Genomic DNA, 20,000 nt, shown 5'->3' on the forward strand with positions numbered 1-20,000 from the left:
ATATATACTTTTAATAAATACTATAATAATATAATAATATACTAATATAATTAATATAACAATATACATATTTTTAATACATACTATAATAATATAATAATATAATTAATATAATAATATACATATTTTTAATAAATACTATAATAATATAATAATATACTAATATAATTAATATAATAACATATATTTTTTCTGTTGTCTTATCATGCTTTTAACCTTATTTTCCTTAACCATTTTATCATCCTGAAGAAGCCGCCTCCCCCCAAAAAAATATATAGGGAGCAAGCATTGATATTTTCCTAATGCTATAGTTCTTTCTTCTCTCTTTCCCATCACGTTATACCATTTTTTTAAAATCACATTTTCACCCCAAACAAGGCACATTGTGACTTTGATGTAGGGGGCTACTATTAGGGACACAGACTACAGGGGTACTATGTGGGGAGTTGGGCAGCAAGATGTCGGTTCACGTTACACTTGAACTTCTGCATGTCAGTACAATTGGGGAAGCAGGAACCTGGCAGGGAGTTCCAAAGTCTAGCGGTTCTGAGGAAGAAACTACTGGAGTAGAAGGCTCTCTTACATCTAGGGATCTCTACTGCGAAGGGGTGGGATTGTACTGCTTGTCGGGTTTATCGGGGGTGTTTACGTAGAGGGGGTACAAGTGCTTGTATCTATTTGTATTCATATATGTATATATTTATCTATCTATCTATCCATCTATCATATATATATGTGTGTGGGGGGTGTATATATACACACATACATACGTACATACATACATACATGCATACATACATATATATGTGTGTGCGTGTGTGCGTGTGTGTGTGTGTACTTAACTGTGACGTATCAAACTGAAACATGATGAAGCGACCGACAACTAAGATTCATTAAAATAGATGAATAAAAATCAAAAAGAAATATGTGACGAACGAGTACGTAGCATAAATTATAGTCGTTGTCGTAAGTAATGCCCAAATATGTCAGCGGCAGCAACGTCGGCTGCGGTAGCAGCATTGGTCGCGTGTTTCTACGATTTGCGGATGTGCTGTACGCCGCTGTGTCATGTGATGTCAGACGAGAGATAGTCGATTGAAACAAAATGAGGTCAGAAGTTAGCTATCGAAATACTTCAAAATGAACAGCCCCTCAAAAAAATTAATAAATTAAAAAAAAAACAATAAAAATAAAATAATATATAAACATAATACTCGATTGCGGAATTTTTCGTCCATTTTTACGCGGTAAATCGGCCATTTTCTTTGCGCTTCCGTTAAAGTTTAAAAAGAAACGAAAATGACGATTACCCAACACTTAAACCTCTACGGTGACGCGTTCTCAGCAGCTGGAGCAGCAGCAGCAGAAGCCGGAGTAGTAGCAGCAGTTGGGTTTGCTGCTTCTCTGACCTTTGTTGTTATTATCAAACTGACATCTTCACAGAAAACATTCTTAAGCACCTTGGAAAGCGTATACAATGATTTCGAACACTGCTGATACCAAACATCTCTCTCTCTCTCTCTCTCTCTCTCTCTCTCTCTCTCTCTCTCTCATAATATATATATATATATATATATATATATAAAATACAATAAAAATACCAGCGATGGTTGACGTTATGTTGTTTTGAAAATAGAAAAAATCGAATGAATTTTTAAAATAATCAACGTTTCATCCCTATTGCAGAGGACATCTTCAGGCTATTAAAAGGAAATTTTCTTTTTTTTTTTTTTTTTTTGCATTTTTCCTTTTAATATCCTGAAGATATCATCTGCAATAGGGATGAAACGTTGATTATTTTATAAATTCATTCGGTTTTTCTTTTTTCAAAACAACACACACACACACACACACACACACACACACACACACACACACACACGCACACACACACATATATATATGTATATGTATATATATATATATATATATATATATAGAGAGAGAGAGAGAGAGAGAATAAATGACAAAAAGTTATATTCCAAAATTCATAATGTTGACCATCTTATAATTTATTCCTTTAATTCAGTTGACTTATACAATTCTTGACAGTATCAAATCAATCAGTTAATTATTATATCAATCAGTGAATCTATTATGCCCTTAACTCATCAGAAGAAATAGCAACAATCAATCCGTTTTGACGTTTAATAACGGCATAATTTGACAGCATAATAGATTCACTGATTGATATAATAATTAAGTGATTGGTTTTGCGCTACGAAACAGATACTGTCAAGAATTGTATAAGTCAACTGAATTAAAGGAATAAATTATAAGATGGTCAACATCATGAATTTTGGAATATAACTTTTTGCCATTTATTCACTATATTGCTCTGTAATTACACTGAGTTTCTTAAATAACGATTGATATATAATATAAGAAAATATATTTCTACAGAAATATATATATATATATATATATAATGGTTGTATTGCTTGGTTTTCTAGATGTAGATCCAACGAAATACGTGTGATTATTAAAAAAGTGTTCAATAGAGGACAGAGCCGGTATATAGTATGTTTATTATACAAACATCATTGGGCACATACGTGCAGTGTTGCTTCTGTTTTCAGTCTGATGAGGTGGGTCTCTCTAAATTGAGATTCCACTGAAAAATGTATGCTCATATCTAACCAAAAATGTTTGTATAATAAACTTTATATATATATATATATATATATATATATGAGAGAGAGAGAGAGAGCGAGAAAGAAGGAGAGAGTGTGAGAGAGAGCGAGAAATAAGGAGAGAGGGTGAAAGAGAGAGAGAAAGAAGGAGAGAGCGAAGAAGAAGGAGAGAGGGTGAGCGAGAAAGAAGGAGAAAGGGAGAGAGAGAGAGAAAGAAAGATAGAGGGTGAAAGAGAGAGAGAGAAAAAGACAGAGAGAGAGAATGCAGCATAGCTGAAGACGGCTCTGGTTACTTCTTTACTATGCACTAAACGGATGCCATAATTCTTAGTTTGCTGCACCTTATAACAATAAACCATACAAGTTTAAACTAAATAGGCATAGCAGTTCCAAGAAAACTTCTCAACTAAATGTGATATCGTGCATACTAATCCCTATTAACCCCTAACTGTTATTCGAACGGACACCATAATACTTAATTCGCTGTACCTTTTCTTAACAAAGATTCATACAAAATTTCAAGCAAATCCGGCCAACAGTTTCTGAGGAAAAGTGGAATTTAAATACTTATCCTTATCAACCCCTATGAATACTTACATACACTGTGAATTAATTAGATACCATAAAACTTGGTTCGCTGTACTTTATCATGACAAAGGTCCATACAAAATTTCAGTCACATCGGCTTAGTAGTTTTGGAGAAAAAGTTGAACGAACAGGCAGACAGACAGACTAAAAGAAATATAATATAGACGCAAGTCAAAATAGAAAAGAAAAGCAGTTTATATATACCATCCACAAAAAATGCATTCACACGCCGTAATCGTCTTATCGTTGTGCTGTTCCCAAATACTGTCAATGGCAATGTTTCAGTCAGGGTTGTAATAGAAGAATGCTTCCTCCAAATAAAATCACAACGTTTAAAACAAGTAACCATGGTTTTCGTATCATTTGAATTCATCGGACAACTCTTCGACAATCAAGAGGAGAACAGTAGTCCGATGAATCCAAATCCGCTCCTAGACAAGGTTAAAAAAAGAGTCGCCAATCTGATAGGCCCTGAACTGGCATCTAAGCTTCAGCCTCTGTCCCATCGACGAAACGTTGCGTCCCTCTGCCTGTTTGTTCTACAAGTATTTTAATGGTGAATGCTCTGACGAACTGCAGACACTTGTGCCCCCACGACGTAGACACCCTCAACAAACCCGACAGGCAGCTAAATCCCACCCCCACACAGTAGAGATCCCTAGATGTAAAAGATCTTTCTACCCCAGTAGTTTCTTCCCCAGAACCGCTATACTCTGGAATTCTATTCCAGGTTCCTGCTTCCCTAACTGTACTGATATGCAGAAGTTCAAGTGCAACGTGAACCGACATCTTGCTGCCCAAATCCAAACATAGTGCCCCAGTAGTTGCTGCCCCTGATAGTAGGCCCCTACACCAAAGTGGCAATGCACCTTGTTTGGGGTGAAAATGTAATAAAAAAAAAATGATACGAATAACCAATCCTCATCTCAAAAATTCAGAAACGTAAGCATGGTTTATTTTTTGGTGGTAGTCATTTTCTTTTATTAAACAACAGACTTGCAAATAAAACAGCTTAGCTTAGAGTCCAAAACCCACCTTGCTTGTGAGGGGCGCACACATTTTAACTGACTGTCAAACCCCAGAGAACCAAACTTTCCTCATGAAACCTGATTCAAAGAAACACACACAAAAAAAAGTCACATTATAAATAGAGTAGTATGTCCGGGTAGAAAAGAGGGGCATTAAGAACAAGTTTAATAATATCTGGCTGTTCAATAAGTAGGAACATTAAGAAACGAAATAATCTCGTTGAAACGAAAAGAGACGTTAATCAAGAAATTCTATTTTTTTTATTTTATGTTAAAGGATTGCAGATTGCAATGTATTCGCCATTTTTTTTTTTGTGCAATACTATTCATAAAGTTTATTTGTTCAACTAGACAACAACAACAACAACGGCTGTTGGTTTTTAATCTATTCTCCATCGACATGAAAGAACTGCTTTATTTTTTATTCGACAATTCTTCAAAGAATTGGTTCCGTGAAAGCACATCAGCACATCCATTCCGACAACATATTTAGTCTCTACAATCAACTGTTGATTATTTAGCGATAGAAAAACAAGACATCCTAATTCTCTCTCTCTCTCTCTCTCTCTCTCTCTCTCTCTCTCTCTCTCTCTCTCATATACATATATCTTTTTTCTTTAATTTCCTTGATATATTCCTAAATATATATATATATATTTATTTATATTTTCCTTGTTCTAGCTGGGGATGGTGCATCCTACCCGATGCCAGACATTTACCACTATCTTATACATTCCAACCATAAGATGTTTTTATTTTTAATTCTTCCTGCTCCGTTAAATGCAATTGTTTGGTTTTTCTCTTGCACTTGGTCCACCGGATATATTTGCCAGGCAATTCTTCAATTGTGTGTGCATACGGTATAATCACGTTTAACACACCGGTTCCTGTGACATCACGAAGTTAATCGACACTACACCTGATCATTACTAAAATTGGTGATTATTTAGAAATAGTATTTTTTTAAACGAATAAAATGCAAATTTTATGATTTTTAGCGATTGAAAAGTTTCAGTCGTTTTGAATACGAACAAAATCTCTGTAGTCGAATTGGATTGTCGCCCTTGAATGTTGACAGAATCTAAAACAATATGGTTGGTCACATTCAATGCTGCTAAGACTAAGCTTGTTTCCTTCAATAACTACAAGAAACCTTCTCTACCTCCAATAGCAATGGCCAAGAACACATTGCCTGAAAGTACTTCTTTTAAACTCCTCGGCCTAACGTTTACAGGGAATATGAACTGGAATAGATACATTGAGAGCATTGCGAAGGCTGCTGCAAGGAAGGTTGGCTCCCTCTACCGTGCTAGAAAACTACTTACGCCTGCCAGTATCCTATACCTCTATAAGGCAACCATTCGCCCATGTATGGAGTACTGTTGTCACATCTGGGCTGGTGCATCTGCTGCTTGTCTCTCGCTCCTGGACAGGGTTCAAAAAAGAGTCGCCAACCTGATAGGTCCTGAACTGTCATCTAGGCTTCAACCTCTGTCCCATCGACGAGATGTTGCATCCCTCTGCCTGTTCTACAAATACTTTAATGGTGAATGCTCTGACGAACTGCAAACACTTGTACCTCCCCGACGTAACTACCCCGACAAACCCGACAAGCTACTAAGTCTCATCCCTTTACAGTAGAGATCCCTAGGTGCAAGAAAGCCTTTTACTCCAATAGTTTCTTCCCCAGAACTGCGGGTCTTTGGAACTCCCTTCCGGGATTCTGCTTTCCCAACTGCAATGATATGCAGAAGTTCAAGTGTAATGTTAACAAACATCTTTCTACTCTTCTCCCCTCATAATGACCCCGCTAATTAAGTCCCTAATAGTAGCCCCCTGCTTCAAAGTTGCACTGTGCCTTGTTTGGGGTGAAAATTGAATAAAAAAAAAATATGGCGGATTCTGTTTTCTTAATTGAAAACAAACACTATTTGGCCAATTTACGCGATTTGGGGAATATGGCATCTTTGTCCCGTGAGTGATGGAGAATATTATGAGAGGATTTAAAATGATGAATTGAATGTACAACTTTCGTTATTAATGGAGGCGGTTTATGACCAAATATTTATAGACACTAGATTTTAAGACGACCATGATGTGTTTTACAGGGAAGCAGTTATGTGGCAATGTGTACATTACACTTGCGAATACAAAAAATAAAAAAAATAAATAAATATAAAACTTTACTTGCAAATCTTCATCTGAGGTTTTCAAAATTTTAACCTTGACCGTATGTCGTGTTTTTCCCCGATGAAGATGGGGGTGGGTTGGTAGGTATCCGCTTTAATTATTGCATATTTAATGACACGCGTATTTACTTGGATTGTAGGATGGTGGATAGGGGTGCGACGAAATTGAAATAAAAAGCAATTATGACTGATCGAAAGTTGATAATATGAAGGCCAGGATTAAAAACGAAAATACTATGGAGGATGTATTGAAATCCGACAACCTAGCTTAAGAGAGTCTTACTCTTTTAGACAGAAGTAGGGTTAGTGGGGTAATGTCAATGTTCAACATTAAATATCGTTTGAAAGCCCCACATTCGCTAAGTGTACATGTCAGAATTGTTACCATGCGAAAATATATATCAATATATCGAACGACATGAATTTATGTATAGAAACTTCTACATCTCATATATATATATATATATATATATATGAACAAATGATTAATAAAACATGTTAAAAGACATCTTGAAAAAGAGTTAAAAACATATTTATTGTAATTTTTATTATATATATATATATATATATATATATATATATATATATATATATATGAATGAGATGTAGAAGTTTCTATACCTAAATCCATAGCCCCTTTAAGAAATTCGTTTCTTATCGTTGACCACTTTCAGTTGAATTAAAGTCGGTCAATTTAGCTCTTGTGTATAGATCATCGTATAACGATTAGATCACTGTCTGACTGACGTAAAGAACATTTAAAATTAAAATGTTTAAATTCAACGTTATTTCACGCGGTTAATGGTAGCCAAATGGATACTGTCTTTGCTAATCGAGCCAGAGATGTCTCGTGTTGCCGAGTTCGAATCGTTCGACTGGTGTTAATCGGGACACCCTGCACTGAAGATTCCCGAAAGGATGAAACACTAGTATCTGTAGGTATTTAATTATTATAGTAAAAAAATAATTATATATATATATATATATATATATATATATATATATATACACACACACACGTGATATTTTAATTTATGCAGACTGCATATATATTATTATTAGGGCTATAACAAGAAAATATTCTTCTCCTTATTTTGACTCTCGAGTATATATCAGTTAATATATTATGTGTTTTTATATAGTGAGATATGGTTCTCGGTTGATTAACTGTTTCTAACTGTGTCGGATACATACTCGAGAGTCGAAACAATAAAAATAATATTCTCTTGTCATAGCTCTAATAATTATAGAATCAATCCTCGATTGAATATTATATATTGGAAGGAATAATTTTCCCGGTTTACTAATTCGCAAAAAAATATAAATAAAAATAAAATAATGATAATGTCGTTCATCAAATTCCGTCTGTGTTTGTGTACAATATCACGTCAGCTGATATTGGGCTTCACGATAACGGCCTTGGAAAAATCACTTCTGGTTTATGTTTAGTTTTAAAATATGCAAACGAAGAAATGATTAGCGGCGATATTAAATAGCACCTGTTCTTTTATCGTAAATTGAATTCATTAACAAGAAAAAATTAAAATGTGAGGTACATCCGGTCTTGAATAGAAGGGCATTCAATTTGTAGTGGAATGCTCTACTACTGAGCTATATATCTAGATGACAATAAATCTAATTTTTTTTTAGAAAAAATGATTTGTTTAAATTTTATTATCTCCCTTTGTCGATGTAACGTAAAATATCCCTCTGTAAAAATTATTCCTTTTTATCTATAAGAGTGAAAAGCTACTTTTAAGATCGGATTTTTCGATTTTCGATACTTATGGGATGAATTTATGTACAAAATATATCTAAACACACTGCCAGACATAAATTATCTTTGTGTGAAATTTGCAAAAGATAGGCTCAGCCGTTTCGGAACCTATTAGGAAAGAACTTACACACACACACACAGTTACATATATATATATATGTATATGGAAGTGGAAGCTTTCATTCACTCTCGAAATATAATGCTCCCTGTAAGAGAAGCTGAACATGTAATCGTGAGGCAACAGTTGCGCAATTAACAACCACACTTCCTGCATCAGCGCTGATTGAGTTCAGTGGTAAGAAGTCCACGATGACTGGAAACACGGAAAGAATTCTCGAATGCTCACCCATTTCAGTAATGACCAAGCACAACGTTGCTTAACTTCGGTGATCTGAGGGGAATCGGTGTGTAAACGTGGTTATTACTAAAATAGGTGACCCATTTGGGAATTCCAGGCGCTGGATGTAGGACGACCACGACACCTCCCTGCAAGAGTTGCAAAAACCTAACGTCGTCATCTCCGCTAACGGGGCAATACATGCGACTGGGGATCGCTTATGAATTTCATACTCATACTCCCATGGAACTTCTTCCTTTGGGGGAAGCCGGTTAAACCCGAATAGGGTTAGTGCAGACCGACATATAGCCAAGTTAGTCCTCGGATATGAACTTGAAAGAAAACCTTGGGGGCATATTAGACCTGAACCGTCACAAAAAGAAAGGAAGCCATCAACTCTAAACTTTTAGCATTATTACGTCAGACATGGAGAGAAATTCCTCAATATGATATTCATCAACTGATCAGTGCCATGATTAGATAGGGTCTTGCATTAAAAACAGTAAAGGGAATGCCAACCAAGTATTAATTATTAAATTTGTGACCATTTTTTATTTTGTTCTATAAATTATAGGTTTATTGAAACAAACTGTTTCTATGGCTATCTATTCTTTTCTCTCCTCTCTCTCTCTCTCTCTCTCTCTCTCTCTCTCTCTCTCTCTCATATATATATATATATATATATATATATATATATATATATATATATATTACAAAACTTTGTTGGCATTCAAAGAATTACATTTCTTACATTTTTAATTTTTTGTAACTTTTGTTTATTTCACTCGAAATTAACGGTGATTCAGTTTTTATCATAAGTCTCCAAAACGGTATACATTGAAATTAACAATAGTTCAAGAATAAACACTTATATATATATATATATATATATATATATATATATATATATATATATATATATATAGATCATCATATAATGGTTAGATCACTCCGACTGACGTAAAAAGCATTTAAAAGTAAGGTAATAATGTTTAAATTTCAACGTTATTTCACGCGGTTAACGGTAGCCTAATGGATACAGTCCTTGCTAATCAAGCCAGAGATGGCTTGTGTCGCCGGTTTCGAATCTACCAACTGGTGTTAATCGTGACCCCTTGCACTGAAGATTCCCGAAAGGATGAAACACTAGTGTCTGTATGGACTTTATTATTATAGAAAATAACTATATATATATATATATATATATATATATATATATATATATATATATATATAATTATTTTATATGTGTGTCTGTGTGTTCATTAATTCATAGACAAGCTGTTTCGCTGTATCACAGCTCTTCAGTTCTACCAAACTATCGCCGCTACAGAAAAATGCAAAAATGGATGATCTTAAACTCAAATATACATCTTAATGTTTCGTCCACTTGTTACAAAAAGTCAAACGAATAAACGTCTATATCTCTGTATGAATATAAATACGTGTCTCTATATATGTGAATGTGTGTGTGTTGTTGTAGAGCGTCATTCCTCTGTTATCCATGAGTGACATGATTATTGTTGGCATTCGTTGTTCTGATATCTTTCTAGTTAGAATACTCTCTAGAAAGGTACTCAGGAGAGAGGCTACATGAAGGTTGCCAACATCCTTAAATGAATGTGTGTCTGTGGAGCGACCTAAATTTGAACTTGGTATACCCAAGATGTCAGTCGCTAACGTGTGTGTGTGTGTGTATGTGTGTGTGTGTGTGTGTGTGTGTGTGTACGTACGTACATATTATTGACGAATAAGATTACTAATAATTGCCAAATTGATTTGGTCATGCCTTTCAATTGTTAATTCAACGGAGTTGGAATCTTTTGTGAATAATTAAGTGCGGGCGTTTTGCAGGCGACGATGTCAAGAATGATGGGGAGATGGGAGGGGTGGGGCAACTGAGAAGGGTGGTAAGAAAGAAGCAAGAGAGTTTCTAATTTACTTACATGTATATTAAACATTGTCGTCCTAACGAATTAAACACATTGAAAATGGCACTAAAGAGATGGTTCGGGTGGGTAAGGGGTATTTATTCGTTGATTATTTCTCGTTATTAGCGTTTAATGATCATATGATTATAACGAGAAAGCCAGACGGACGAAACGAAAATGCTATTATAGGTTTTTCAAATAAGATTTTTTTTTTTTACTTACGTCTTTCTGCTTTTTGGTCGCGTTACCAAATCGACTGGGAATCTCGTTTCTGCTTTTGGAGAAAATGTTCGAGTACCAATTGGAATTTACGTGTTCTTCGCTTCTTTGAATTTCAACATTCTGTGATTTGTTTACGGATTTTAATACCAATTTTTTTTTTTTTAAGTTTTCGATAAACAAACAAAAACGGAATTTTCGATTCCAAAGAATACTATGCAAAGTCTTAATTTCTGAAAAGTCTAAAAATTCAAACGCAGAAAGGAATTCTATCTTGTCCATTTCTACGAATCGGATCTTTGAAACCGTTTTGTTTTCTTTTGTCTGATATTTGAATTATTCTTCCTGTACCAAAATGGATTGGTTCCTTTAAAATTCCAAATTTGGTTATTTATTTCCGAATTTTGAAATTACGATAAAAAGCTGAATTCGAAAAAAAAAATAAATAAAATAATGAACACGTAGCATCTACGTTTTAATCAAAGTTTACCGTTTTCTTTCTACTTATCGAATATTTTATCGAATCTAATAATTGACTGGACATAGTGTACAGGTAAACACTATAATATATTAACATTTGAAACATTTAGTGGTTTGATTTATTTAAAATTTCCAGATTTTCTTACTTAATTTTTAATTTTAAATTCGCAATAAAATTAGCATTTTTTTATGCGAAAAAACAAAACATTTACGTTTTTAAGACGAAAAAAAATTAACACAGAAACTTTTACCCGTTCAAGCAATCGAATTTTTATACATCTCTTTTCCTATCCAGCTAATTTTTAACGATTTGTTTGCATACCATTTTAAATGATATATTTTCATTCACGATGTCCCATGCAAACAATAGAACATAATATCATTGGGTTTTTTTTAAGTGACAAAAGTTAAAACTGTGTCTATACTTCTAAACATATAATAGCTTATTTTTAAAGTAAATAAAGAAATTACCGATAAAAGATTAAAAAAACAACAACAACAAAAAAAAAACATTTTATATGCAAACAAGAAAACAAAAAACAAAAACAAAAAGAAAACGAAAGTTTTTTTTCTTTTTAAGAGAGAATCGTTAACAAAGAAAAACAATTTCTGGCGTAATCTCCCCTTGTATTCTCTATGAAATCTTCATTTTCTTTACACTAAATTTTTTCCCGGGCAAATTGTGACTTATTGTATCGTTGCTGTTTATCCACCTCTTAAAATTTATAAAAAGAACAAGGACCCACAGTCCTTATATCTATAAAAAAATAATATATTAAAGTAATTACTGATCAATCAATTTTACGATAAAAAGGCTATCATACCAAAAATATCAACTTTCATAACAATATTATTACCTATTATAATAATCGAATTTTCGCCCATAATTTTTCTTAAGTTTTTAATTCGTCATTAGTTAACAGTCAGACCCCTTTGATTAAAAATACGAACTTTCGATCAGAAACATCTTTTTCATATTTTCTATATAATAGGTTGTACGTATGTACGGCGCGAATCGATAATCACGTATCCAAATGTAATCGTTGGAAAATAAAAAGCAAAGGCTTAATTTTAATAATCATTATTATAATTATAAATAATAATAATAATAATAATAATAATAAAGAATAATAATAATAATAATAATAATAATAAAGAATAATAATAATAAAGAATAATAATAATAATAATAATAATAATAATAATAATAATAATAATAATAAAGAATAATCACGTATGCAAATCAAATATGAGCAAAGGAGAAGAGGCTTACATTTTTCTTTTGATTACATATTTTTTTCATAAAAATTAATTTACTTTTATCTTTTTTTTACCTATCAGTTTTGTTTCTTGTTATAAACTAATTTAATCTATTTTTGATCGATTAGTTTCGTTTAAATGATTCAAAGTAGTGATTAGGAATTGAATTGTAAGCGGGCGAAACTATCTAGTATACAATTAAGCTTAAGTCTTACAAATAAAACTAATTCCTAAGAAATCTATAAACTGCTGCAGCAAAATCTTAAATAATCACTCATCCTTTCACAGCGCCATTTTGATTGTTAGCACATATTTGATTGAAAACAATTATCAATTGTAATGATCTAAAACACGCTACATCAAAACTCAGAAACCATTTTTCAGACAAGACAGTTTAGATAAAAAAAAATTAAAGAAACATCTTCGGAGATTCTCTCGGTCATTTCGTGACGTCACGTGCTATGACAACAAAACCTTCGACGTGAAAGGGAAAGAAACAATCACCATTCTGTTGAAATCAAAATCGTCCGTCCTTTTGTCTCCAGAGGGCGGGGTTGATCAAATTTACCGGCCGCTTTCCACGGGTGACATAGGTGGCGACTCCAAGCGCGTGCGGTGTCTTTTTGCGTCGAGCACCTTGGTCTTGTGGAGCGAGACGAGGAGAAATATGGAGACCCCTTCGTTGACCAAGGGCGTAAACAGTAGAAAGGAGCAATGGTGCGCGATAAAGTTTTGCGTCAAGCTCGGAAAGTCCGCTGGGGAGACGTATGATCTCCTGCAAGACGCCTACAACACGAACTCCTTAAAGAAGCCGACCGTGGTCGACTGGCACCGGCGCTTTATCGAAATGCGTCAGCACCAGGTGGAGGATTCCATCACTTCATCGCGCCCGTGGGGATCGGTGTCCATCCAGGAAGATCAAGAGGTTATGAGCGATGATCCGACGCAGGAAGATAAGCCGACCACGATCCGGCAATTATCAGAGGCTCTCCAAGATTTCCAAGGGTCAGCGCGGGAATTTCCGTCCGTGAAAATTGGTATGCCTACTATTAGTCCACGTTTGCAGCCGAGATTGCTTAGCCTGGATGATTGCCCAGAAGAATCGATCTATTCCAACCCCCTACGGAATTATAAAGTGGCCGATACTAATTTAGCTCCAACCGGTAAGTTTTGCCAATAGCTTATTCCTTGTAATTTTTAACCATTAAAATAAATTATATTTTACTAGCAAGCCGCCCGGGGTTGCCCGGTCGTATAATACGCTTAAACATGATATTTTAATTTATGCAGATTGTGTATGTATGTATTATAGAATATATTGATTATTATATATTACGAGGAATAATTTGCCCGGTGAACTTATTCGCAAAAAAATACATAAATAAATAATAATGATAATGTCGTTCACCAAATTCCGTCTGTGTTTGTTCACAATATCATGTCGGCTTACCTTTTAACTTGACGATGTTGAAAATAGTCTTTCTTCTCTTATAGATAAAAAATAGTTTTTACAGGAGGAATATTTTATATTACACCTTTGGCCGGTGCACTGTAAAATATTCCCCTGTAAAAATTACTTTTTTATTTGTAAGAGAAGAAAAACTTCTTTTAAAATCGAATTTTTTCAATTTTCGATACTTAGCGGATGAATTTCTGCACAAAACATGTATAAGCAAACTGCCATAAATATGAATTAAGTTTTTGTAGAATTTGCACTAGATAGGCCCAGCCGTTTCGGAACCTATGAGGAAAGAGCCCACGCATACACTAAGTGACTTTTATATAATAGTATAATAAAGCTTTATGAAGATATATACACGTAGTATATATATATATCTATATCTTCTATCTATATCTATCTATCTATCTATCTTCTATACTCCTATAAATTCGTTTTTCTTTTGTGTGTATTGATATTCATATTAAAAACCCTCTTTTCTATTTATTTAAAAAGAAAATACAATATTCTTATATATGGGTTGTGGAAATGAATTCACTGGCAAAAGATGTAGCTAATTTGCATATTCTTTTAAAAATTCATTTTAATTAATTCCCTATTAGTTGCTTCGTTGTTTTTAATGGGATAATCATCTTTAGTTAACTATTACCTGTAATTATATTCATTCAGATATTCTACATGATTTATACTTGCATAATATTTGCGAAAAAAGTTTATAGTAAACACAAAATTGTTTCCATATATATTTATGTATACGTATATATTTTTGTTACAAGTCTATCTATCTATATATCTATAAAAGTGAACGTGTCTGTGTATCTGTCTGTCTGTGTATCTGTGTGTCTGTCTGTGTGTGTATATTTCCCTACACAATAACTTTGTCAATTTTTAGTCAACAGACTCGGAATTTGATATACAGGATACTGAGATTTGGGAAAATCTTTAGGATCGATTTTCAGCCTGAAATTTGGCTGTTAAGGTGTCAAAGTTCAACGATTTGACCTTTAAGAACTCTGCCAAACTCCTCCGACAATTTTGGGCTTAAACACTTGAAATTTTAGATAAAGGTTCCATAGACATGGATCTAACTTAATAACTTGATTTGAGCCCAAAACAATAAATGTTAAGGGGTCATAATAAGGGTTAAACTTAAAACAATTGCCCGTTTTTATTCTTTTTTTTTTTTTTTTTGCTCAGCATACACCTCCAAACACCCGGGCAACGCCGGGCACCCATGCTAGTATATATATATATATATATATATATATATATATATATATATATATATATATATATATATATATATATATATATATATATATATAAGGGAGATAAAGGAAGAAAATAAATTCAATCCTTTAGTAGGAGACTTATTGGGATAATATAAAGCTTAAGAATTTTTTTTTTTTTTTTTTTTGGCAGACATATAAATTACCTTTGTGTGAAATTTCGGAACCTACAAGGACGAAACTCACACGCACAATTGACTTTTTTTTATAATAATAGAAATAGAGATAGTGATAAATGAAAGACTATTTATCGGTACCCGTGAAAATTCCACAGTGCATTATACCTCAATCTGTACAATTTACTCTTATTATACTCCAAGTCCAAACTCCCTGACAACCTTTTCAAAGAGATACTCCTTTGTAAGTGCAAATGATAAAAAAAGCCGAAAACTATCCGTTCACCTAACTGATGTCTTGAATTTTAGGAGAAAAATAAAAACTAGACCCCAAACGTGTGTTTTTCACCCCTCAAACACCCTGGGGATCAAGCCCCCGAAATTTTCCCAGGGTCAAATATTACGTTTCTAGATGTATATCAATGTGGTCTTGCTTTTGGGTAATTTTTAGCAAAGCATAATAGTCTGAAAAGATTCTATGTCCCGAAAAGTGCTATTTTTGGCCATTTTGACCTCTTTTGATCCCCTGGGGACACAACCATAATTTTTCCAGGGTCAAATATTACGTTCCCAGATGAATATCCATGTGATCTTGCTTTTGGGTAATTTTCAGCAAAATCTATGGTTGGAAAAGATTCTGTCTGGAAAAGTGCTATTTTTAGCCATTTTTGACCCCTTTTGACACCGTTGTAACGCAACCAGAAAATTTATTAAAAAATCCGAGAATGTTACATTTCCTCCCTTGTAACTTCATGCAAAATCTCAGAAAAATGTACTGAATAGTTATTGAGAATTTCAGGAACGAACTGACGGACGAACGGACGAACGGACGAAAGTGAATTCTAAAGTTTAACAAAATTCCATTTCTTGATCTCCAGTGATTTATCTCTTTGTAAAAGTGGTCATTTATCTCTTTGTAAAAGTGGTCATTTATCTCTTTGTAAAGGTGGTTACGACTATGGGCGTACTGAGAACATTTTGTATTTGAAATTAAGGAAGTGGGAATAATTTAAGTTTCATAAAATATCTATAAGTTCGTTTTTAATAAAATAAATACTTTTTTTTAAGCTAGGAGGAAAGTGTAGTATCAATTTTCGTGCTAGTGCACTTACTGATCCGCGCTATTTTTTAAATCGTATTTCCAAGTTTAATTAAAGTTTTATGATATGTTTTTTTTTTATTCAATTGTAAAGTTAAAGTAGAGAATAGGTACAAAACACCCTTCCCTCCCCATGTTAAGAATGTTTTTTTATATAATAATGTTAAAATTTCAGCACGGATCCATAAGTGCACTACTACCTCAATTTTTGTATTACACTTCATATTTTCTGTCCTCGTCCAGCAAAGAAAACTCCTACCAAGACTGGGGTAATTTTTCTTTGTGTAATTTTTCTTTTTGTTTAAGTCCGAATTAAAGTGAAGCTGAATTTTCTGCCCACATAAAAGTTCGACCTTGTATAATTCCGTCTTTGTAGGGTGGGAAAAATATATAGGAACATTAATTAATAATTACTCAGATTTTTGGTAATATCAGGTGTTTATTGTTTTGTCTTTTAATCTGTATTTTATTTATTTATTTTTTTACGAAAATAAAAGCTTGCACTTTCACTGTCCGTCCCTAGGTATATACAATTAGTTACCAAAGTGAAAATTATTATTATTACATTATTTGTTAAATTAGATGGATGAGCCCCGTTGCTGCTTCTGCTGCTTGGAGACTTAAAGCACAAGCCGAGAATCCATTCTTGACAGTCAACACGACAGGTGCGTGGCCAGGAACTGATCCAGTACCTGTCGGACTGAGGTACACCGACTGGGTATTTCCTATGAGGTCCATCCTCCCAGGCCTTGCAACCCGGCTCTCGGGTGGGGCAAGTTTACTGCCTATTGCCTTAGGCGCCCCTACCGGGGAATGGCGACATGGAGTGCCCAGGCAATTTTTTGCTATGCCAGAATACCCCTCTTTTAGGAGCGCTAGCTGGACATCCCGACTTTCCGACCTTGTTTAACATCTTGTTGAGGTGGGCAGCAAATCTACCAAAGTGACAAGAGTAACGTCTGGAAAAATTGTTTTCTTTGTGTATAAAAAATTATTTTTAATTGCATCGTAATTGCTTCAATATTTCACCATATTTAGTTACGTTCTATTTCTGCTTGCCATTTCTAATTACACGCGTCGAGTTCCTAAAAATAAAGTAAAAAAAAAAACCCCCAAAAAACGAACTTTTATCAATTAAAACCAGCCATAAGATCCAGTGCTGCACCACATAGGTACGTTGTTCAGCAGTCAGTCTGCTGGGAGTTGTAGGTTCAATCTTTAGTACCGGTGATATAAGGAAACAACCCAGGCGTGCAAAATTCGAATCCAGTTCATTCCAGAAAAAGACTTTCATCAAAAACCCACACTTGACCTTATGCGGATAATTATTTATTTTTTATTTATATATATATATATATATATATATATATATATATATATATTTGTTTATTGTTATATAAACATGCTCACATCCCGCTGCTACAAATAGCCACTTGTTTCAATCAAACAACAGATATCATCAGGCAGCGACTTGACTATTCAAAAGTTCAATGAATAATCTATTATTCATTGAACTTTTGAATAGTCAAGTCGCTGCCTGATGATATCTGTTGTTTGATTGAAACAAGTGGCTATTTGTAGCAGCGGGATGTGAGCACGTTTATATAACAATAAACAAGTATTATCAGCTCTTTTTATTGAGCACTATCTAACAACCTCGTTGAATTCATTAGTCCATTACTTTTGAATATAAAAAAAACCCGAGTATATATATATATATATATATATATATATATATATATATATATATATATATATATATATATGCTTAATGAGCTTTTTTTTCGGGGGGGGGGGTCATTTTTCAATTTTTCATTCTCATTTCTCGGTCGGATCTGTGCAAGAAAGTTCCATAGTTGTCTTCGTTCATCTGTTTCTTCTTTTGGTTGTTTTTTGCAAGTACTTTCAACTGAGTTTCATCAGTCGTCTTCTGGCAGTTTTTGATTACTGTTGAAAGTACTTGCAAAAAAACAATGAAAAGACAAAAAAGAAAACAGGTGGACGGAGATGACTACGGAACTTTCTTGCACAGATTCGACCGGCCAAATTTAAAACTGCGCCGGATTAGAAACTGATTTAACAATTTGGTTAAATTTTGTTCAACAAACAAATTTATAGAATTTAATTAGAGTAGAATGCGAACGTTGAGTTTACTTTTGGCATCTTCCTTATTTTATGTGCTTTAGTCCTCACATTCCATGGACAATGTTTCTGACAAAGCGGAAAAATTGCCGTCTTAAGGTTTCTCTGATACTTTGAGTAGCACGTGCTGATTTTCAATCGTCTCATTACATTCATCGTCATTCGAACTGTCAATCCACCAATCCAGCCTTATCCTCGAGTACCTTTTGTCCTTGCTGGGTGATAAGTTATTAATTAAAATAGAAGAAAGCAAATTTATTGTATTAGTCGGACTCGTGCTCTCATCTTAAGTTTTATTCTCACAATCTTTCGGCCGATATAACCCCCGACTTTCTTCACGTGTATCTTGTCGAACTCGTGAAAAATCCGAACGGAACCCTTTATTATATCCATAGGGGTATCATGCACTCGTTTCGTCAGCCATGACCGGGTAGAAGTCTTAAGCAATTCACAATTGTATTCTTTTAGTATCGCCCGCACTGAACATTGAAACTTCGACCTCCGGAAGAGTATTATTTAACATTGAATTTTACTCAGTACTCTATCCGTTACGCCACAGTCCTTGCGGGTTAATCGAGATACATATGAAGAAGGTCGGGGGTTAAATCGGTCGAATAATCCAAATAAACCAAATTATAAATTATTGTTTAAAAATTCCAGAAATATAAAGCAATTTTAGTTACGTTGGAAATTATTTTTCATAACGATTAGATTGCTTCTCTTCGGGCTACATTATGGTCATCTTCAAATCCGATATACTGCCTTCCACTAGGTCCTGTTTGGTTGGCTCTGAACGAGGGCAGATTTAGTCATAATCTCTGTTTTCTATGTGGTGAGAATCCAGCTCTTCAAAATGGAGCACTCTGGATTGGGACAAAAAAAAATTGCCTCAGTCGAAAAAGATTTCTCATTCATTGACCGGGAAGAACACAACTAAAGTTTAGCATCAAAACAGATGCTGCACTTTCATCCAATCGAAATTCAAAGCCATAAGTCATTTAATTTTATTATTTGATTTTGTACCCTTAATAATATTCTTGATCGTTAAACTGACAATCTATCACATTAGAGAGGACGATCACGTAAGAGACGTGGGTGGCGTCACAGTCATAACGAAAATCCACGCGTGGCGGGAGATTGAGGAAATAGATGTCATTGTTACAAAAAAAAAAGGTGTTGCGTTTTTACCTGTCCTATGTTTCTTGCGACGTACTGAGTCTAAATTGTGTTTGTTTCCTGTGCAGCGTTACATATTAACCTTTATCCTTTAGTGTTTTTAAGCCTTAATAAGGTCATCCATATATCTAGCGCGGCCGCAGCCGAGACTGAACTCACTACACGAGTTTATAGTGGAATTCAAATCTTGTCGGTATCTGAATACTTGATGCTTCGCCAGAGCTATCAGGGGTATATTTTTTTATCGTGACGCCATCACTAGATGGAGTTGCCTACC

The 20,000-nt window shown here is 34.1% G+C and overlaps 1 protein-coding gene across 3 annotated transcripts in view; it reads left to right on the forward strand.

Annotated features, from left to right (window-relative positions):
• Nucleotides 1-20,000, forward strand: part of LOC145259207 (neuronal membrane glycoprotein M6-a-like) — a 1,045,587-nt gene that overhangs the window by 378,504 nt on the left and 647,083 nt on the right. The window contains exon 1 of one of the 3 annotated variants that reach the window (XM_080117040.1): nt 12,590-13,605. The exons of the other annotated variants lie outside the window; for them this stretch is intronic. Coding sequence (XP_079973166.1) covers nt 13,110-13,605 — 496 coding nt within the window. The 5' untranslated portion in view covers nt 12,590-13,109. Of the gene's footprint in view, nt 1-12,589; nt 13,606-20,000 lie in introns of those variants that run through there. 3 annotated transcript variants of the gene reach the window in all.

This window comes from Euprymna scolopes, chromosome 34 (assembly GCF_053919585.1).
Source record: "Euprymna scolopes isolate OS-2025 chromosome 34, ASM5391958v1, whole genome shotgun sequence".
Taxonomy (NCBI): Eukaryota; Metazoa; Mollusca; class Cephalopoda; order Sepiida; family Sepiolidae; genus Euprymna; species Euprymna scolopes.